At 36.3% G+C, this 15,114-nt stretch overlaps 1 protein-coding gene across 2 annotated transcripts; it reads left to right on the top strand.

Annotated features, from left to right (window-relative positions):
• The first annotated feature begins 9,319 nt into the window (after positions 1-9,319).
• On the top strand, positions 9,320-11,289 carry LOC112185935. 2 transcript variants are annotated; one of them, XM_024324263.2, is made up of 3 exons: positions 9,353-9,476; positions 9,590-9,626; positions 9,997-11,289. In XM_024324263.2, the coding sequence occupies exon 3, from the start codon at positions 10,017-10,019 to the stop codon at positions 11,055-11,057; it is 1,041 nt and encodes a 346-aa protein (XP_024180031.1). In that variant the 5' UTR covers positions 9,353-9,476; positions 9,590-9,626; positions 9,997-10,016; the 3' UTR covers positions 11,058-11,289. The 2 variants fall into 2 exon arrangements, with proteins under 2 accessions (XP_024180032.1, XP_024180031.1); XM_024324264.2 differs by lacking the exon at positions 9,590-9,626 and having other exon boundaries at positions 9,320-9,476.
• Positions 11,290-15,114: the final 3,825 nt, after the last annotated feature.

Below are 15,114 nucleotides of genomic sequence, written 5' to 3'. Positions count from 1 at the left end.
TACATATTATTATTTTGCTGATGGAGGAGACTAAGAATAATCGTATCAACTCATACACAATTGTTAACTATTAATCTACAAGATTATTATCGATCATGTGTTAGTAATCGTATGGGTGTCAAGAAATGTAATGTTGAAAATCAATTTGTATTTTCTTTTGTGTGAACGATGTATGGCGATAGCTATTTTGATAACGATATGTTTGTTAAAAAAAATGTTAGATATTAATTAATTATTGATAGTCTGTGATTTACATATTAGTAAACTAAGTGCCCACATATGATCGATTCATGTTTTATTCAAGAGTGTTGCTAGTAAAGATGCGCGATTGTTCTATAGTTTATGTTCAAATGTTTAAATTTGTTAAAAAAATGATATGATTTCCCAATCCTCTTAGATGTAGAAGACCCATTTAAAATGTAAGAAAGAGATGTAGCTTGCCAGTATTATGCTAAAGGACTCTTACTGTAAAGAAATCACGATCAAACAAGGAAAATGTGGTCTATTGGGTAATTTTCAGGGAAACTTTACATTGTGTGTATGTTTAGCGTGATTTATTTATTGTTTCCATCTCAGTGTGTTTCTAGTACTGCATGCATACTCTGGGCACGTGTCTGCCGCGTTCTTAGAACTGAAAGCGCCGGCGATTCACGCAATTATTGACTTGTGAAAATGATTGAAGCTTGATTAGGCACACACTATGGAACTAGGAGTCTAGGAAAAAATCAGGTGCTTCCCGGAAGCCACATATATACCACTTTCTGTTAAGGCGAATGAGGTGGTGAGTGATCGATCTTCCATAATGAGTTTTCTTACTGTCAATCATGGATGCACTCAGCTCTAGAACTTTAGGAAAGGAAGCTGAAAAATCTCCGCGGCAGCTTTATGGTTGGGCCATATGATATGAATTAACTTGCTTTTCATCGACATCAAACTTCTAAAACCAATCGGTAGGTGCTAGTTAGCCAGAATGGAATCCGAAGGCGCGGGGACCTGTTGCCATCAGTCAACTACTACCTTAATAACTTGCCTAGCTGCTACTGCTCTCCCTAATTTGAAGGCTTTTGATTTTTCTCATGCTTGATCATCATGCATGCATATTCAGTATTTCGTTTTGAATGTCTTCTGTTCATGGTGGGGTTTGGACAAACTTGGGGACAGGTCAATCCGTCAATGTCATATTCATCATGTCTTGCCCGCAAAGCACATTTATAGTTTTAATGTTTTTCTTTTTTAAAATTTATAAATTATGAATATAATATTTATATCTCGCTAGTTATTTGAAATAGATAAATATGGGAAGTTACATATGAGAATAATTGGAAGTCATCCAAAGATGATGATAGTGGGAGTTATCTATGTACATATAGAGTTAGGGGATAAATATATGCAAATAAGTAGTAATCAAATATTTTTTTGGTGGTGTTTTTATTTATTTTATTTTTTTATATTTTTATAATAATAATTGATTTTATTAGTAATCAAGCCATGATAAACATGTCAGAGCCTAACATTACTTACATAAGTAATCAGGAGACGAACCGGGTAATCTATCTATGCCAAAACTAAACTTATTAGAATCTAAAGAGACGCTCGCTGAACAACAAGCCTAAACTAAGCAAGAATATATTCCTCTCTAAAAAAATATATTCATCTAGTCTAATCTATCAATCACACAAATGTGGTACAAATATTAACTAGAAATATCTTAGAAAAGCCTATAGAAATTACCCCTACCCAAAAGGCTTGACTCCAAAATGTCTAAAAGCCTAGAGAACTTAAGAAAGCACTAGTCCCTCCCCCTTAGGGTTGGAACCAACACCATTTTCAGCCTCCTCATTAGCCAACAACCTCAGCAACAGGTTGCTCTTAGGGCTCTTCTTGAAGATCTGCAGCCCCTCAAGCCCATTTGTCGCCTGTGGCCCATAGAAAGCAGCCTCAAGCCCATCCACCTCTGGCCCATAAGCTGCTTCCAGCTAGGTCAAACCAGCGGGAAACCTTAGTTTTTCCGGAAGTGCTTCTTACTCGCAACTTGCCACCGGCGCACTCATCACCAGCGCTGCTAAATTAGTCCCAGCCAATCCTAGCCCCAACCCAGCCACCGTCGATGCTACAGTGATCTATTTCAGCCCTTTTGTCGCCGTCACATATCTCTGGAAACCTGCTTCACTACAGCCCGCGCAACTCCACCACCGGCCTTTCCAGCCACCCAGACCTGACCCTAAACTCAATCAATCGACACCGCCCCACTACTCAGAGCCAGAGTGCTCGAAAGCTTCAAGCGCCGACACTGACATCGCAACTTTGACATGATCCGCTAGACCACGTCCAAAAACACCACCCTCAGCTGAGAATCGCCTTAACCAGAGCCTTTGAGAACCTTGATTTTGATCCCAGTGTTGTTGCATAAGAGACTACGGTCTCTCCACGCCCAAGCCGCTGCCATCTCGCCTCTGCATGGTCTGGAAAGCACAAGACTCACCGTTGCCATCATGAAATAGGAATTTCGCTTTACCGGGTCGCTCCGCAAGTTTTGGGTGGTGTTATTCACACACCCCTCTTCTCTATTCACACACCCTCTTTATTTTCTATTACTTTAATTTAAATTTTTTTATAAACAAATTATTCTAACTACCCTCCTTTGCTATTATCTTTCATTTTTTTTCTTTCTTAATTCTATTTGGCAAGTCAATCGTCCCAAAATCCTAAACCCTTATTTTCCCGCAGACATATAGGACTTTATGACTCTTTTCAATTCCGTCTTTTCTTTTCCATAAAAAATTTATCTAGCATAGTCATTCTATCTCTCTAATGTGACGCTTTGACGTTCAATCATGGCAGAACAAGCAAATTTAGACCCATTTTTGGAGAAAATGTTACATCTGATTTGTAATGGAGACATGAAATGAACTATAGTCTTATTTATTTGTAACTTTTTATATTTGCAAGATTGCTACAGTTTTGCAATCAACAATTATATATATATATATATGTATTATTTTTTCATGTTCTTTTGAGATTGGAAATAAAGGTTCCAAAGTCTTTTTGAGATTCATCAGGATATTGTAAACTAGAGTAACTATAGTGTTGTAGTATAAAGTACATACTGGTGCTATCATGAAATTTTGCTGAGGTTATCATTCTACATGATTTAGAAGATGCTGACTAACATTGTTGACAATTGTATGTTATCTTATTTTGATTATTCTGGCCTTGCATAATATATTCTTAATTTTTTGATTGCGAGATTAGCAATCACATATTCATCACTATGACATTGTATACTGTGGATTTTGGCTAGTAGACTATAAGATGCTTTGATCATTTTATGCTGGTTAGTGCTATTTTGCAACATTTGAGATATTATTGCATATAATCTACTTGTTACATACTGGAAGATTTTTTTTTCCAGCCTAATGTTAAAAAAAAAAAAATTGCAAGAGAAGGTAGTTTTTTTTTTTTTTTGAAACAAAGGTTCATTGCATTAGATGACCAGCCAAAAATCCAGAGCCTAACATACACTTAAAGACAGAAAAATGGCGGGGTAACAACCACACTCCTATCTAAGTAATGTAAACTCATTACAACTCAATTTTGAGTCCACTTCGGAAAGAGAACCCATAGACAAAGAACAACTCCGTGTCTTCTAGGGTAAAATCATTGATTAGCATCCCCATTAGCCAGGCGCGCAATTGTGGTACCAACAGAGAGCCACTTCCTAGCAAACAAATAGGAGCCAACCCTTATCCATAAGCCGCTTTCTCCAGTCAAACTAGAGATAATTACCAATTCCACCATAATCATGATCTGAATTAAACTGGCACTTTATGACTGTAAACAAGCCCAACCGCCCAAGTAGGTCATTCTCGGGTCAAGCCAGCCCAGCCCACTTAGTAACATATGAGGATGGCAAGATACCCTCCCACATGGCCCAATTCTTTGAAGAATCAAACCAACCCACAAGGGCCCGAAAGATGCCCCTAGAAAGCCCAAGCCCAAATGCGGTGCTGATGCATCTCGCGCCACCAGAGACTGCCGCACCGTTGCGCTCGCTATCCGGTGGACGTCCACCCTAGGCTGCCATCACCGCCATCACTCAACCTTTGATGAAGCCGTTGCAACCAACGACGCGGCCGACCACCAAAACTGTAAGGTACCACAAAGCAGCCAACCAAATTTCAAAGGTCGAGTCCGATCACCGACCGATGCACCGCCCAAACACACTAACGCCGATCGATTAGCACCTGGACCCGATTCCACCACTCCTCACGAAATGGCAAAGGAAATCTCGACCTAGCAGACCACGTCGCACTCTCTGACAAAAGACTCGACGGTCGACGTCGCTAAGCTACGACATAATCCAACTAGAAAGGCAGTGCCGCTTTAGACTCGAAACCTAGGGTTTCACTCCTTTTTTCTTGATTTCTTGTAATTATGATAAGAGAGAGTAGTTATGGTAATTTGTAAAATGATAAAAAAATTGAATTAAAGTAATAGAAAAGTAAATTGAGTGTGTAAATAACATCACTATCTTTAAAAATTATTTTGTCAGTATTTTGTTATTTACTGTAATAACCTTCAAATATTAAAATTTATTTAAAATTAATATATGGTGTGAGAGGTTTTCATTTTTTTTATGCTCAGTTTGACTAATAAAGTGAGTTTTCTTGATAATAGTGCATATTAGTACAATTATGAATTAACTGAAATACTGACCTAAGTTAATTTTGTAAATACCATATAGAACAAAATGATTAAGAAAACTGCTTTGCAATTGTAATATGAACTTTCAAGTCAACACCTAGATTGCTAACGCAGTGTAAACCTCTCCACTGAGGAAACTTCACTGCGTGGCTTTTAACGTAGCAAACACGAGAAAATCAATCCACTATGAATCAACTGAGTTTACAGTATACAAGTAGTGTTGTTCACAACAATCACTTTCACTTAGCAAATAGCTAATTTGTTTTGCAACTGTTCTAACTCCTAACTCAATTATCACCCTATTCAAACGAGTCAATCTTCCATTCTTCCTTGCACTCAACGTCTCACTGATCTTGAGAACGAACTATGCTAGTGACAGTATGCAAGGAAAAGAAACATATAACATGTAAAGAGAGTTTTTCAGAAAATGATTTTAGTGAACATATGCAGCACTAATACGACAAGTTTTGATGCACAAAAAACTCTACATGATAAAATCAGTTCCGAAACCTTTTATAGAGAAGCAAGACTCCCCCTCAATCAAATCTCTTTTTCATATCAATCAAGATAAACAAAGAAAGCTTTTTAAAACTGGTTTTGATAAACACTCAATACTTTCTAACTGTTTGCAAATCCAATCTCTATTTGATATGCATTTCAAAAACCTTTTAATGCAGATAAGTATCTCGAATCAACTTAACCTATATGCAAATCAATTTAAATCATATAAAATGATATGAGATGAATCCCACCTTTAACCCAAAATCAATGATAGTGATTCTCCTTGATTCTCCTTGATTTTCTCTTCATGTTTTCCACTTCTCTTTATTTGCCTTGAACTACCGGGAAAGTTGGAGAAGTCTTCTCCTAGTCCTTTGCAGCCTCCGATCTCCTAGTAGCCTTGGGAAAGTATGTGTTGAATGGTAATAGTCCCATATACTTACAAATTTAGTCTAACCGCCACCTTCACCGGCCGTCCGCCATTGCATCCGCCATGTTGCTTGCTTATATGTTAACGTGGAAGCGTGCAATTGTCCTTGGTTTCCAATATAGTATTACTGCTATCTCTTGGTTGCTCCTTTTTCCGGAAAGAAAATAAAAGGGTTTGAGGGTGGTAGAAAAGTGTGATTTGATTTAATTTTCTTAGTTCAAGATTAATTAATTTGAGTAAGCACATCAAATTGGTCTCCATTTGATTGGGTCAGACAAGCATGACTAATTCATAATTATTTTGTACTCCAATAATCAATACATATCTAGCATTCAGGAAAAAACAAAGTCGGGGTTTACATCAGTAGGGCAATGCATGTTTACTACTATTAATATATCCATTTGGGTGCCTCACTTTTCGGCTTTGCTGCTAGTGGAATTGCAGAACAAGGAGTGTTTTATTCAAATAGAGCCCTTTATGTGGGGACTTGGGAATTATTTATTTTTGTTTTTTGTCTGAAGAGACTTGGGAATTAGGATTGGCTTGAAATGCTTTTTGGCTTTCGACGAGGATACCTTATTGTGTGGGAAAATTAGCTGACCTAACATAAATGGTCTAATACTAATAATGTCTTTGCAACATACCATCTAAAAAATAAAAATTAAACAAGAAAAAGAGTTCTGATAAGCACTTAATAAAGTACTCGCAATTAAGCACTTAATAATTGTATGCAATTATTTTCTAAGAAATTGGATTAGCGGTATTGAGTCAGAGTATCTATGAGTCACTCAAATGATTGTAAGTATTAATATTTTAAGATTCGATATAGTTCTTTAACTTCTACTTATGTACGTGTATCATGTCATTTAAGATTTTAATATAAGTTATTCACGTATATTTAATTTACAAATTTAAGAATTAAAAACATGAATAGAGATAAACTTGACAACCAGATAGATCAACAACATTATCAAGACGGCAAGGACACACTCTCATATAATTCATTGAGATATTAGCGGCTTTTCAAAACATATGGAAAACGAAAAAAAAGACAAAAGACGACATGAAATTGATTAAGAAAACAAGTTGGTCCAAAGGAACGACCATGCTAGCTAGCTAGGGCATACACAACGAGCCCTACAAAGAGCCACCAATTTCTTTGCATCTACATGACTACATGCACCTACCTCGAGGATTTTTCCTTCACCATTAATTACACAAAGAAACTAGTCTCATTATTGTTATTATTATATTTCCTTAAAGTGCATATTAGAATATTAGATATTTGAGTCTCTGGCCCGAATTATTGGTGGTCCGGCGAAAAATGACTTACATAATTACATTTAGGACTATAATTTTCATTCAAGCTGTGTGTCGTTGTTTTCCAAAGTCGTGTCTCTCTTGGCAAACCCTAGCTCTCACTCATAATGGTGACCATCGTCGTTGAACAGCTCTCTCATCGACGACGTCGTTAAGTGCATTCGATCCTTTCTCTATAATACTGTCTTAAACAGTTGCCATGTGGCGGATTCATGATGGTGTTTGGCGGCCTGAATATACGTCGTCGTCGGCATTAAATTGCAGAGCCAAAGCTTATCTTCAACATCATGATGATTAGAAGGTAGAGTAGCTCGCGATCTCGATCTGTTTTTGCATGCGTGGCCTCATAAGGCGTTGCAAATCACATATCTGCAGACATCATAGGGTGTCACTGAATATGTAGCTGTATGGAAGAAGTATTACATATACTCCATTAGCACAGCGTAAAGAATTACTCATTATCAATATATTGGTAGCTAGTTCAACCACACAAAAACTCTCACCCAAATTTTCATGAATCCTTCTTCAATATGCGATTACAAGAATCATAACTCATGGCCATCTGCATTTAGTCCAGTAATCGGTAAAGATCGATATCTCTAGCAAACGAAATATTGGTATAGATTTTAAATTTGAATTTTCGATCTCTATGGCTTGATAAAAAATAAATAAAGCATAATTGATACGATTCAACAGATAGATCAAGAAATAATTAAGAAGAGCAATTTCATATCTACGTTTTAATTATCCTACATACGAGCTAAACAAATGTGACAAAATTGTGGCAAATTAAACCTCTACTCTTTCGTCAGTAAATAAAACTTTTTATCAAACGAATATATAAGAATATAAATCGCGGAGATGATAAAGTTTGCTTTTTGATAAATATTGTTAAAATAAATAATTTAAAGGTATAAGTATTCGCACACTGTAAAAGTCAATATACATAAGAAGAAGAATATATTGATTGCGGAGAATATATTGATCGTTACTGGCTTTTTTATAAAACGTTCTTTTCATATGCTTATTGTAATTAAGGGTGTAGACTCAATTTCTCCTTTTGTATTCAAGAATTTCATTAATCAAGGCTTAAGAGCAGCCGCACCAGCCGTTTATTCAGGAAAAAAAAAAAAAAAAAGTCATTTTCATAAGAATTGACCTAACTATTTTAAAAAAAAAAAATTTACCTAACACCATTATCAAAAGAAGTCTTGTACATAAGCCGACAAGCATTATGAACAATTCACATCAAAACAAAAATTAAAGAGTGTAGAGATTGACTTTTAGGTTTTGTGAAAGGGAGTGTTAGAAAGTATTATGACAAAAAAAAAAAAAACAATCCCTAAGAGCAAGTTCACCCGTTGGGTCACCAGGTCACCCACTATTCACTGCTTTTTAGTGTTAATTTCACCCTCTGAGTCACGAGCACAGTGTATTTCGTGCCCTGGGTCACGGGCACAGTGTATTTCGTGACCCAGAGAATGAAAATATATACTAAAAAGCAGTGAATAGTAGGTGATCCAGTGACCCAACGGGTGAACTTACTTAAAAGTAATGTAGATATTTTCTCAAAAAAAAGAAAAAGTAATGTAGATACTAGACCAAAACACACACTCTGTGTGTGAGTTTTATTTTGAAAAATAAAAATAAATAAATAATCATTAGAGAAAACGTGGGGAGTTTTGGAATATTTTTTTGTTTTTTGTTTTTCCTTTTTTGTTGTGGAATTAGGAAGTTATAGAGAGAGATTTTAGGGGAAAATAAATTGAAATTTTATTTTGTTATTTTGCTTATTACGATCATATCCTCTATTTATTAAAAGATATTTTTAGAAACTCTATGGTCTAAGGATTTAGTCGTTTTTTCACGTCCACTCTGGCTAACAAAGCCTCTTCTCTTAATAATAGTATCCTCTATTTATTAAAAGATATTTTTAGAAACTCTATGGTCTAAGGATTTAGTCGTTTTTTCACGTCCACTCTGGCTAACAAAGCCTCTCCTCTTAATAATAGTATAGATAAAGAAAATAATGTAGGATTGGAATTTGGAATGAGTTTTGGGCTTTTGTTTGGGTTTCAGGTGGAACCTATTCATAGCATTAGAAATCCAAGGCCCGTCCAAAATTCTTCGGTCTCGGGCTTTGAGGTTTTCGGCGACGTGTACAAGTCTACGTGGCAATGAGCCACAGGAGACAAATGGCCGTCTGTTACTCCGAGCAAAGCGGTTTGCGATCGTTTTAAGTGTTTAACAAAGGCGGCATCGGCATCACGTCATTCACGACGCCACATCTTCCATCTTCCCAAATTTACCCTCCCTGCTCCACCATATTTTCATATAACCCATACTCTGAAAGCGTCTGGTCGGCGGGGCAGTTTCGGAACCACGCACCAAAAATTAACCGCTCTCTCATATTTTCCTTCACCCTTTTTTTCCGAGTCCAAAAGAAGCAGCCATGAAAAACGACGCAGAAAATTCCAACTGCAGGCAAAGGGATCCTCAGCTTTACGTTACTCATAAAAAGGTACAGTCTTTTACTCATAGTTTCATATTTTGATCTCCCTTTATTTTTTCTTCTTGAAATTTCGAATTATGATGGAAATAATTGTTCAAAGTTAATTCGATCGTTATTGCTAGGAAGAAGAAACAATCAAAAATTCTGAGCTTTGAATTTGTAAGTACAATTGGTTTTTGTTAATCTTATGAATTTTATGAGTTTGACTTTGATTTGGACTTGGTTGACAACTAAGTACAGGGTGATCTAATTTTCTTGCTCTGTGAAGTCTTATGTAAAATTGGAATGATGGGGAAATTAATGAGTAGTTTGTGATGATGAGATCTAGTTCTAATATGTTATGAAGAAATAGGAAAGTGCTCAAATAGTTAGAAGAATTTGGTTTTTGAATTTTTCTGGTTGCAGATAACTATTCTCTGTATTTTTTTTGTCTCAAATTTTGAGGTTTATGTGAGTAATATAGACCGTTTCTTTATCCTTGTGATAAATTCATGGAGAATTGATAAGAAACGTTTATTATATTTTGAAGGAGTTACAGGGCAGAGTTAAATGAATTCTCAGTCTAATGGCCGCAGCCAGAGACCCAAAGGGAAGAGGGTAAAGCTGGCCATTCAGATTGTGTCGGTTTTGGCTGTTTGCTTGTGGTTGTTATACCAAGCAAAGCAGTCTCGTGATAAGGACTACAGTGGAAGTGTACAGAACGAGGTTATTGAAAAACATGGTTCTGGTATTTTGGGGCGTAAAGCGAATGCAGGTGGTTCAATTCTTGTGGGAGAAAGCCTAAACGATGAAGATCGGGGTGGTGGAGTTGATGTATTGGATGGAAATGTTGAAGAGAAGCACAAAGTAAATGATGATGGAGATCTTGGGAGACCTGAAGGGAAAGAAAGTGAAAAGAAAGTGGAATTGATATACAAAGAACTGAACAATACTGACGATAATTCTGATATTGAACTCAAAGCTAATAGTGAGGCAGTGGGACTGGACGAGAATTCATTGCAAGAAGGAAACTCCCAAGTAGGGTATGAAGATAAACAGGTGACAATGTCTGATCAGGACGGTGAGAAAGATGCGAAGAATACTAGTCACCATGAAGTTGGAGAGGATGAGGAGCAAATATCACATGTTAATCGTGATGAGCAAGGACATGAAAGGGACACACAGAAAGAGTCAGAGACAAAGGACCTCAGTTCTGACAACGAGTTTCTAGTTCAACCTACCGAAAGGAAGAATGATTCTCTTCAGGATCACAATTCAATGGTAAATGGTGTCCGTGGCTTTGATGATGAGAATGGTGTTCCTGTGGACGGTAACGATATCATAGAATCAAGAGCGACTGAATCAAGTGGTGATGGTGAAATTAGTTCACATGAAGAAATGTATTCAACTTCAAACAGTGAAAGCACTCAAAGTGAAGAAGTTGTTGTTAGAGGAGATAATGCTGATTTTGAAGCCAGAAGCAAAATCTCGGTACAAGATTCAGGTTCTAAGGCAGAAACAAACTCTGAAGCTAGTGTTCAGGTAGATACCTCAAGGATCAATAATGTGACTGGAACTATACAGGGAGGCACTTCAGTTTCAGATCTCTAAGTGAAACAGGAGAATATCCCATACATTACAACATTATAATGTTATCCACGAGATGATGAAAAAGTTCAAAGATGGAAAGTGAGTTGAAGTAGTAAACTTTTCTTTATCTTGAATGATTTTGTATAGTCAAATTTCAAATATATTGTTATGCAGGTTGTTGACATACGTTGTATTTGCTTAGATAATGAAAAAGGGCAGTCCTAATAGTACCAGTTCTGAGTGCTATTACATACACAAATGAGAGTTTGGTTTTCAGTAGGAAGAGGAAATACTTCAGATCTGTTATCATGTTCAATTAATTCTACCATTAGTTCTGCAATTAAATCATTTGTTCAAACCACTTCTGTATCTCACTCTCTGACCTCTTTCCTGTTTCTTTTAAAGATGAAACCTGCATATTGGTTTCCACACCTCTAATTTGATCTGTTCCATCGTTATAATGCTGCATGTTTGCCAGAAAACTTACGTCTTCGGTCTCCTCATCCAAGTAGTCAACATCAGAAGTTGTTCTCTGTTTTCCCACCAAAGTGTGATGTTCATACTGTATTGTCTCTTCTATCATCATCATACAAAAAGCATCATCGTCAAGATGAAATCCTTCTACCCTATAAAGTACAGAAAACTGTTGCTGTAGTTTTAACTCTGACTAGATTAGTACCAAGTAGTTTAGGTAGCATGTGGGTTGGATGCCTTGGAGTACGATTATTTTCATTCAATAATTTGTAACCATTTAGTCCCCCACCTTAAGCATCTTCAATGTCTATCACATGGAAGTTGAGGAAATGTAGCTCGACATCTTATGATGATGAAGATATCGCATTGTAAATGTGTTAAACATATATATGACATGATGTTCTGCCCAAATCTGTGTTTGTGTCACTGTTCCATCACTTTCCAAATATCTGTTACGTACCTAGCTTATACAACCATACAAATTCCTGTGGTGTAGATATTTTGCGCATGACTAATTTAGAGTTGTGTTGTTTGCAAGAGATAGAAGTCTTCACCCTCTTGAAGCCATTGTGGGCTTCACTTCAGTGTTCGGAAATAAAAACTCCTGCAAACTATAGAAAATTAGAAATATCTAGGGTAAATATATACATTTGGCCAGAAGTCCAGAACATAAAATTCTTGCCTTCTGTTTCCTTGTCCAGTGAACAAAATTAATGGTGCTAATTTTGAAGCCAGAAGCAAAATCTCGATGGAAGACTTAAAACCTAAGACAAAGGCAAGCTCTGAAACTAGTGTATTTGATTAGATTAAGAAATGTTCTGATACAAGCGCTGAAATTTGGTAAGGCATATCAGACAGCAGAATATTATGCCCATTTTATAATATTACAACAATTAGAGTGTTGACTTTATGTGCGTGATGATCTGGTTTATAACTTAATTTATGAGTTGATAATGGTGTTCTCGGTCCCCAGACTATGTTAAAGTTATCAACTTATAAAAATCTTAAAGCATCCTTCCCCGTATAGGACCATCGATCTTACAATATTTCACAGCTAGATTGTAAACGTATTTAGTTCATCATCACATTCCTAATCTTGCGAAGCTAATCCAAAACCGTAACATCTCATATGGTTTATCACATGAGTCACATGACTGACACGAGTTAATCTACACTACATCAATATGCTAATACATTAAAAAGACTAGTTTGATTCAAATGTAGAATAGCTTCATACATATAGTGGTAGTCTTGTTTATTGTTTACTTTTATATCAAACTAAGTCTATTTGATATATCGATACATTTATGTACGTTAGAAGTTTCTTTATCACAGTTGCAATGTAACTTAATAATGTAACATTTTATTCTCTGTGATAAAGTAATATGAGGTTCACATATAAAACTAATTGGCAGTTGATGAAGTGACTCAAACCCTTATAAACCAATAGGCAAATTCTTCATTTTTTCATGTAGGATCTATATTCTCAAGTCGCCCCTGCATGTGTGGCAAATTTTCAAGCCATATACGTGGACAATTTATATTGGGCGACGTGGACTCGTGGAGCCCATGTAGTCGCGAGGCATGCACACGTGGGATAACCACTCTGATACCATTAGAGAGTTGATAAACATCTGTGTATGCTTCTCATTAAGAGGTAAGGTTTATATACACAAAAGATAACTACATTACATCCAGGGGCAGATTCAAGGGGGTAGAGTCTAGGCAGCTGCCTAACCTCGAAACTTAAGATACGCTTTGGAAGTCTCTTTGGTCTTAGGGTTCTAGGTTCTACAGAATTCTTTTATGAAGGAGAGGGCAAGAGGTTTGGGGACGATACCCTGCACATCCTTTTGGTTTCTTCTCACCAATAAGGATGCCGCCTGGTAGTTTGAAATCTTTAATTAGGGATAAAAGTCATAACTAGATCTGAATACAATTAAGGGTTATTACCATAAATGGTACATGAACTTATCATCTATTTTATCGATGGTACCTGAACTTTAATTTTAATCACAACCAGTACCCGAACTTTTCGACTTCATTTTAAATGGTACCTGAGGCCACCTTCGGTCACTATTCCGGCCAAAAAAGCCAAATCTAAAAAAAAATAAAAAATTTCAATTTCAAGGCAAGTCTATTACCAAAAAATCATCACTATATATGATCGCAACCCTTGAAATCATCACTATGATCGCCTCACATGCTGTTTTTAGTCGGAATATTGACCGGAGGTGGCTCTAGGTACCATTTAAAATGAAATCGAAAAGTTCGGGTACTGGTTGTGATTAAAATTGAAGTTCAGGTACCATCGATAAGATTGAGGTATAGTTCAGGTACCATTTGTGATAATAACCCTACAATTAAATATAAATTACACTATAAACTTTTCACACCCTATGGGTGTGGAGAAGTGGGTGGTCACCCGTCTAGAAGTGGGTAGTTAGTTTTTCAAAATAATAAGTTTTCTTATTAATTATTTATTTAAGTTTTGATTTTTTATTCCTGACAATTAGAAAGATATATAAAGTTATTTAATATTTTAGGGGCATAAAAGTAAAAGAATTCAGTTATGGTGAGCAAACCCACTTCTCTTAAATATAGTATATACTTGTCAAAGATATAATATAGCACATGTGACATCATCATCACTATTCTAAACTAGGTTTAGAGGATTGTGTATTTCTTTAAATATTTTTGTTTAAACTGTTTTCTTTTTAAGATACATAATATTTAGGATATGTAATTTGTTATAATATTTATACTTTTATAAACTACATACTATACTTCTCTCTTGCCCCTTGATAATTTTTCTTTTTCATAATTTTGCTTCAGTAAGTGATATCTATTTGTGCTCCAATTTTCATGTATGTAATTGCTAATATTTAAGAGATTATAACTCCAATTCATTTAACTGATCGACTCTCATCTATTCTCATGTCTTATCAGATCACACCAAAAGTGTAGCAAGTTTGGGCAATAATTCTCATACCAAATACATACTCGTAGGTTTGGCAGGAGCATGAATCTTGGTGAGGAAATGCAATGTTTCACATTCCTGATGGCATGGGTATTGCTGCTTTAGCTCGACCTTTTGTACATGCACACTCGGTCCTTAATATGGAAGCGGAGGCATGTAGAGCTGGTCTTCTCCTTGGGATTCACCAAGGTTGGTCTGACATAGATATTGAAAGCGATTCTGCCGTTCTGATTACTGCTCTCAATAGTAAGGAGAAAAGTTTCTCTGAGGTAAGTCGGGTTGTAGATGACTGTAAGGGGTATCTAAATGCCTTTCAGTCAGTTAGAATTCGACACATTTACCGTGAAATAAATGGTGTAGCTGATAGACTGGCTCACCTTGCTAGTTGGGGTGCGATCGATGAGGTTTGGTTAGATGAGACGCCTGCTATCATCCAGGATGTTCTCTACGAGGATTATTGTAGTTGTTTCTCTGTAGCAAGGGGTTCAGGTTTTATGTCCCCCCGTTGCAAAATTCAAATATTAATATAATAAACGGAACCAGGCGTGGGGCTGAGCCTCCCAGCTAGGCTGGGTTCCAAATCCCTTTTCAAAAAAAAGAAAAATAAAAAAAGAAAGACTGTAT

Source organism: Rosa chinensis, chromosome 2 (genome assembly GCF_002994745.2).
Source record: "Rosa chinensis cultivar Old Blush chromosome 2, RchiOBHm-V2, whole genome shotgun sequence".
Classification (NCBI taxonomy): domain Eukaryota; kingdom Viridiplantae; phylum Streptophyta; class Magnoliopsida; order Rosales; family Rosaceae; genus Rosa; species Rosa chinensis.
Note: the sequence above shows the minus strand (reverse complement) of the source record. Positions and strands in the feature narration are given on the sequence as shown.

Bases quoted from the DNA above. Each gene is read 5' to 3' on its own strand.
- LOC112185935 (XM_024324264.2), top strand. From the start codon at position 10,017: ATGAATTCTCAGTCTAATGGCCGCAGCCAGAGACCCAAAGGGAAGAGG.